Source organism: Triplophysa rosa, linkage group LG12 (assembly GCF_024868665.1).
Source record: "Triplophysa rosa linkage group LG12, Trosa_1v2, whole genome shotgun sequence".
Taxonomy (NCBI): Eukaryota; Metazoa; Chordata; class Actinopteri; order Cypriniformes; family Nemacheilidae; genus Triplophysa; species Triplophysa rosa.
The window spans coordinates 11,730,035-11,736,316 of NC_079901.1; the positions used below are offsets into that span (position 1 = coordinate 11,730,035).

At 40.3% G+C, this 6,282-nt stretch overlaps 1 protein-coding gene across 1 annotated transcript; it reads left to right on the forward strand.

Moving 5' to 3' along the window:
- Window positions 1–2,005: 2,005 nt before the first annotated feature.
- Window positions 2,006–5,554, forward strand: LOC130562985 (extracellular calcium-sensing receptor). Its single transcript, XM_057348356.1, has 6 exons — window positions 2,006–2,205; window positions 2,597–2,888; window positions 3,150–3,968; window positions 4,067–4,297; window positions 4,384–4,507; window positions 4,656–5,554. The coding sequence occupies exons 1-6, from the start codon at window positions 2,033–2,035 to the stop codon at window positions 5,552–5,554; spliced, it is 2,538 nt and encodes an 845-aa protein (XP_057204339.1). The 5' UTR covers window positions 2,006–2,032.
- The last annotated feature ends 728 nt before the right edge of the window (window positions 5,555–6,282 follow it).

Genomic DNA, 6,282 nt, shown 5'->3' on the forward strand with positions numbered 1-6,282 from the left:
ATTTCAGAAAGCATCCAGACCTAAGATAAGTGACTGATCTTTTACTCCTTACTTACTCGCTGTGCATAATGTGTGGTCTGCCTAATTTATATAAAAATGATTAACCATGCCACAGTCAAATAAGTTTTATGTTAGCAGTCTTGCATTGTATGCCTGAGCTAACATTAAGCTACGCTACTGGCAGCTTTCCATTCTCTTCTCTACCATCAGGTCTGGCCATGAACTGCATCCTGCTCGCTGTGGTAACCTTGGAACAATGAGGCACTCTTTGATGCAACAAGTACATCAGTTGTGTTTTTGGTTCCGGTTGATCTAACTAATGCAGCCTAAACCCTCAGAGGATTTATATTATGGAAGTGTAGCATATACAAGATTAAAAAGATGCGTCTTTAGTCTAGATTTAAACTGACAGAGTGTGTCTGCCTCCCGGACAGTGCAGGGAAGACTATTCGAAAGTTTAGGCGCTAAATAGGAAAAGGATCTACCACCTGCACTTGATTTTGCAATTCTAGGTATTACCAACTGACAGGACGCCTGAGAGCGTAATGCACGTAAAGGACTGTAATACAAGAGGAGTTCACTCAAATACTGAGGAGCTAAACCATGTAGGGCTTTATAGGTAATATGCAAGATTTTAAAGTTAATGCGATGCTTTATAGGTAACCAGTGCAAGGTTGACAGAACCGGGCTAATATGTTCATACTTTTTTCTACGTGTAAGAACTCGAGCTGCCGCGTTTTGGACCAGTTAGAGTTTTTGTAATAAGCCTGCAGGGGAACCCCCAACAGTGCATTACAGTAATCTAGTCTTGATGTCATGAATGCATGAATTAACTTCTCTGCATCTGACATTGACAGCATATGACGTAGTTTAGATATATTCTTAATATGGAAAAACGAAATTTTACAGGTGTTGGTGATGTGGCTCTCATATGACAGATTTCTATTGAATAGAACGCCAAGATTCTTTGCTGACGACGAGGGTTTTATGGAACATCCGTCAATAGTTAAGCAGTATTCTTGGTTGTTATGTATAGCAGTTTTCAGTCCAATAAGTAACACTTCTGTTTTGTCCGAGTTCAGTAATAAAAAGTTGTTACTCATCCAGTTTTTTATATCGCCTATGCATTCCATTATTCGATGGAACTGCTGTGTTTCATGAGGCTTCGAGGAAATATAAAGTTGAGTATCATCAGCATAACAGTGAAAGCTAACTCTGTGTCACTTTATTATATCTCCTAGAGGTAGCATATATAATGTGAAGAGCAGAGGCCCTAAGACTGAGCCCTGTGGTACACCGTACTGTACTCACGCGATTTGCGTGACACTTCATTGTTTATTGCTACAAATTGAAAATGGTCGGATAAATAAGATTTAAACCATTTCAAAGCTATTCCTTTAATGCCGACGTAATTTTCGAGTCTATGTAGGAGTGTGCTGTGGTCAGTGGTGTCGAATGCAGCACTAAGGTCTAGCAGCACCAATAACGAGATACAACCTTGGTCAGACGCCAATAGCAGATCATTTGTAACTCTGATCAAAGCAGTCTCTGTACTGTGACATGCTCTAAATCCAGACTGGAATTCTTCAATGAACACAAGTGAACTGAATGACTGATTTACAGAAACTTGGTCAAAGGAAGAACACAATGAAAACACCAAATAAAGACTATAACTGTCACACATACATTGACTAACAACACAAAACTGTTTTGTTTGCTTTTTTTTTTGCTTATCAGCATTAAAATATATTTTGCTGCAGTCCTTTTAATTGACATTATTCTCTACTCCAATGCTTTGCATAACATGGCTTTGATAAAACTACATGTAAACATCTCCCCACTCACCTGTTTACCTGTTGCATGTTCTTTTGCCTCAGGCAAAATTAAGTCTACAAAAGGGGGTTATCATCCAACCCTTTATTGTTTGCAGGGTCCTGCAATTCTTGACTCAGTCTCACTCTCTCTCTCTCTCTCTCTCTGTTTAGTGATGGGTTTGATGGTGTGGTTGTGGGTGGTGGGGTTAGTTGTTGAGATGGTCCGGGTATGTGGTGCTGGCCTGTCCTGTGGTCTGTGGGGTAGATCTGTGTCAGAGAGTTTGTATAAAGAGGGAGATGTGATCATTGGTGGTCTGTTTCCTGTTCATTTTGAAGCACCAGAGCCTGAACACGATTTCATTCGATTACAGAAGGGTGCTCAATGCCAGGAGTGAGTATAGCGTGAGCATAAAAAATTGTATTAAGTATAGAGTTGTATATAGAGTTGTTTAAAAACTGTATGAAGATGTAAAATACCATGATGTTATATACAGGCAATCTCATGAAAGGACAAATCTTATTTTAAATGATACTGTAAAGTCATCTGTATCTTATTTCTTCCAAACCTATTTATTTTGTATAAACATTGTCAAGTTATTTTAGTCATATTTATTTTAATTTTTTACTTTTCTCTATAATACCTTTTTGGAGGTTATGTGTTTGGAGAAACATGTTTGGTAATATAAAGTATTATCATTTTAAATCCTTGCCACTGTCTATAACAGAACTGCATCAACTTCATCCTCAAAACAGCTTGCACTAAATTTGACTTTTTCTCTCAGTGTTGACCTTCGTTCCTACCGCTGGCTCAAAGCGATGATCTTCACAGTTGAGGAGATTAATCGGGACCCCGTCCTGCTCCCGAATTTTATTCTGGGGTATTTTATAGCCGACACCTGCCTTGCTGAAGGCACAACCCTGAGTGCTGCTTTAGCTTTGGTAACAGGACAGGAGGAGAAAGTGTCTGGAGAAGAGTGCAGCGGAGCCCCGATGGTGCCTGTCATTATCGGAGATGCCCGTTCTTCTGCCTCAATGGTGGTGGCGGACACACTGGGAGTGTTTGATATTCCCATGGTAAAACGAAATGAACAAATCTCTTTATTGCACAACTTTTTGTTTTTCCTTTTTAATTAATTTGATTTGTTGTTTGATTTTTTTTTGTTTCCTGTCAATCAAACCCATCATTTTATCTTTGCTAACACCATGCTGTCCCAGTTGAGCTGCACAGCAATTTTAACTAAAATGTTTAAATAAAAAAAAGTGTGTCCAAATATGTAATACTACACTTTTTACACAATGTTTTCCCTGATCTTATCTTTGTTTTATTCTGTCTAGGTGAGTTACTTTGCGTCCTGTGCTTGTCTCAGTGACAGTCGCAGATTTCACACTTTCCTGCGCACTGTTCCCAGCGATGCCTTCCAGGCCAAGGCCATGGCCCGTCTGCTGCATCTGCTGCACTGGACCTGGGTCGGTGTGGTTGCAGGAGATGATGATTATGGTAAAAGTGGTGTGCAGCTGCTCTTGAAAGAGCTGGAGGGTACAGGAATCTGTGTGGACTATTTGGAGTTCATTCCTAAATCACACTCACAGAGCAGAATCAGGCAGATTGTGGAGAGGATCCAGATTTCCACAGCTCGTGTGGTGGTAACTTTTGCCATCGGCCCTGATATAGAGATTCTGTTCAAAGAAGTGAAGGTGCAGAATGTGACCAACAGGCAGTGGATAGCCACAGAGGCCTGGAGCACTTCTACGCAGTTCTTTGACTTGGCGACCATTCCTCTCTTGAGAGGCACCATTGGCTTTGCTTTGCGCCTGGCTGCTATTCAGGGTCTGGATGCTTTTCTTGCCCAGCTGAGTCCTTTGAAGCAGCCAAATGAGCCTTTTGTAAAAGATGTTTGGGAAGAAATCTTTGGGTGCTCGATGGCACAGGACTGGAAGCCTTCATCTGACAAACCAAGATGTACTGGGTTAGAGAATGTGGAGAAACATGGTCGGATCTACACAGATGTTTCACAGCTGAGAGTCACTTACAATGTGTATAAAGCTGTGTATGCTATTGCCAATGCCATTCACAACATGATGGCCTGTCAGCCTGGTAAAGGGCCATTTGAACATGGAGAATGTCCTGATGTGACCCGAATAAAACCCAGAGAGGTATAGTGGAGAGGGGGATAGTTATTTATTTCTTTAATTGTATTTATTTTTTTGCCAAAATATTGAATATGTTTGTCTTTATGTTTGTCTTTTCACAGCTTCTTCAGTACTTAAATGCTGTAAACTTCACAACACCTGTGGGTGAGCGGGTCTATTTTGAAGATAACAGAGAGCCATCTGCCTCTTATGATATTATGAACTGGCATGTAGATGAAAGCGGAACAGTGAATTTTGTCCATGTTGGACAATTTGATGTGGCAAAAGGAGCAGGTCAGGAGCTGAACATAAACCTTGAGCGGGTGGTTTGGGGAGGAGGCTGGGATGACCAGGTAGGATCCAGTGATGCTTGCGTACTGATATTGTATTGTCAGAAGGTTGCTGTGAGGTTGATGGAGTTTTCTTCTTCTGTATTCAGGTGCCTGCATCTGTGTGCAGTGTGAGCTGTCTCCCGGGCACTAGGAAAGCTGTACAAAAAGGAAAACCTGTCTGCTGTTTCGACTGCCTCCCTTGTGCTGCAGGGGAAATAAGTAATGTCACAGGTATTAAAACCAGTAAAACAAACATTCAAATTCATATTGACAACAAGATTAGCCTATTATTCAATTAAAATATTAAATTAAATTAAATTCAATTAAAATATACTCATACAGTATGCCATATCTCCATGTTTTCTATAATATACTTTAGACTCAACAGAATGCATTAGGTGTCCAGAACGCTTCTGGTCAAACCCTGAGAGGACAAAGTGCATCCCAAAGGTCGTGGAGTTTCTGTCCTTACAAGATACAATGGGAGTTGTCCTGACCGTACTATCTGTGACTGGGGCAACACTGACCACAACTGTTCTGGCTGCCTTTTTCCATCATCGTGACACACCCCTCGTCCGGGCCAACAACTCTGAGCTGAGCTTCCTTCTGTTGGCATCACTCACACTCTGTTTCCTCTGTGCACTTGTTTTTATCGGTCGTCCTGTGCCATGGAACTGCATGCTACGTCACACCCTGTTTGGAGTGAGCTTTGTGATCTGCATTGCCTGTGTCCTCAGTAAGACTGTGGTGGTGCTGGTGGCTTTTCGGGCCACTCTGCCTGGATCTAACCTGATGCAGTACTTCGGGCCTATCCAGCAGAGGGCAGGCATCTTCTTTTGCACACTAGTTCAGGTTGTCATATGTTTGCTGTGGCTGCTGTTGGCTCCTCCTTTGCCCACAGAGAGTGCAGGAGGAGAGTTTGGTGCTCGGGTGATCCTGCAGTGCACAGTAGGATCAGTAGTGGGATTTGTACTGGTGCTGGGCTACATCGGCCTGCTTGCAGTGGTCTGCTTCCTGCTGGCCTTTCTTGCTCGGAAACTTCCAGACAATTTCAATGAGGCTAAATTTATTACTTTTAGCATGTTGATCTTCTGCGCTGTGTGGATCGCGTTTGTTCCAGCATATGTCAGCTCACCCGGCAAGTACACAGTGGCTGTGGAGATTTTCGCCATTTTGGCCTCCAGTTACGGCCTGCTGTTGTGTATCTTCACCCCAAAGTGTTACATCATTTTGCTTAGACCTGAGAAAAATACCAAAAAGAACATGATGGCCAAATAGGGTTAAATAATGAAAGAATTTTGTTTAAAGACAGCGTTTTTATACGGGCAATACCTATCTATGCAGAAGTACTGTTCAGTTATTGAGAATCAATTTCAGATGTTATAGTTATAGATAAATGTTATAGAGATGTTCTTTGTAAAATGGTAATTTATATTTACTGTTCTTCAGTAAACAAAATAAAATAAATATACAAAAAAGATTTTTAAACAGTCTCTTACTACATAAAATACAGTATATATACACAGTATATATTACTGAACATGAACATGGAATACCCTCCTTGATATATTTGCTATACATAAAACTTTCCTATAGAGTTTGCTAGCACCACATGTGCGCTATATTTATTTACTTTTTACACTTACCTCCTAAATTCTCTGCATTTTGTCACTCAATACAAATAAAAATGTTTCAATGTACAAAAAATGTACAAAAGTGTAATCATTAAGTTAAATTAGATAGCAAAAACACAAATTTTAAACAAAACTGCTCAAAAACAGCTACAGATGCTCCAAGACTGAAAATTCTGTTCTGAAGAAGAATTCAGTTTTGATGCAGTATGGAGCTTTCTGACTCCCCCTACACTCTTAAAAAGGATGTGTTAATTTTAACACAGTGCTTGTGTTATGTTATTTAACACATTACATGTTATTTTAATGAAAAAATAAATTAAAAGGATAATACAAGTTGTGTTAAAAGTAACAAAATGTGTCATCCCAGATATA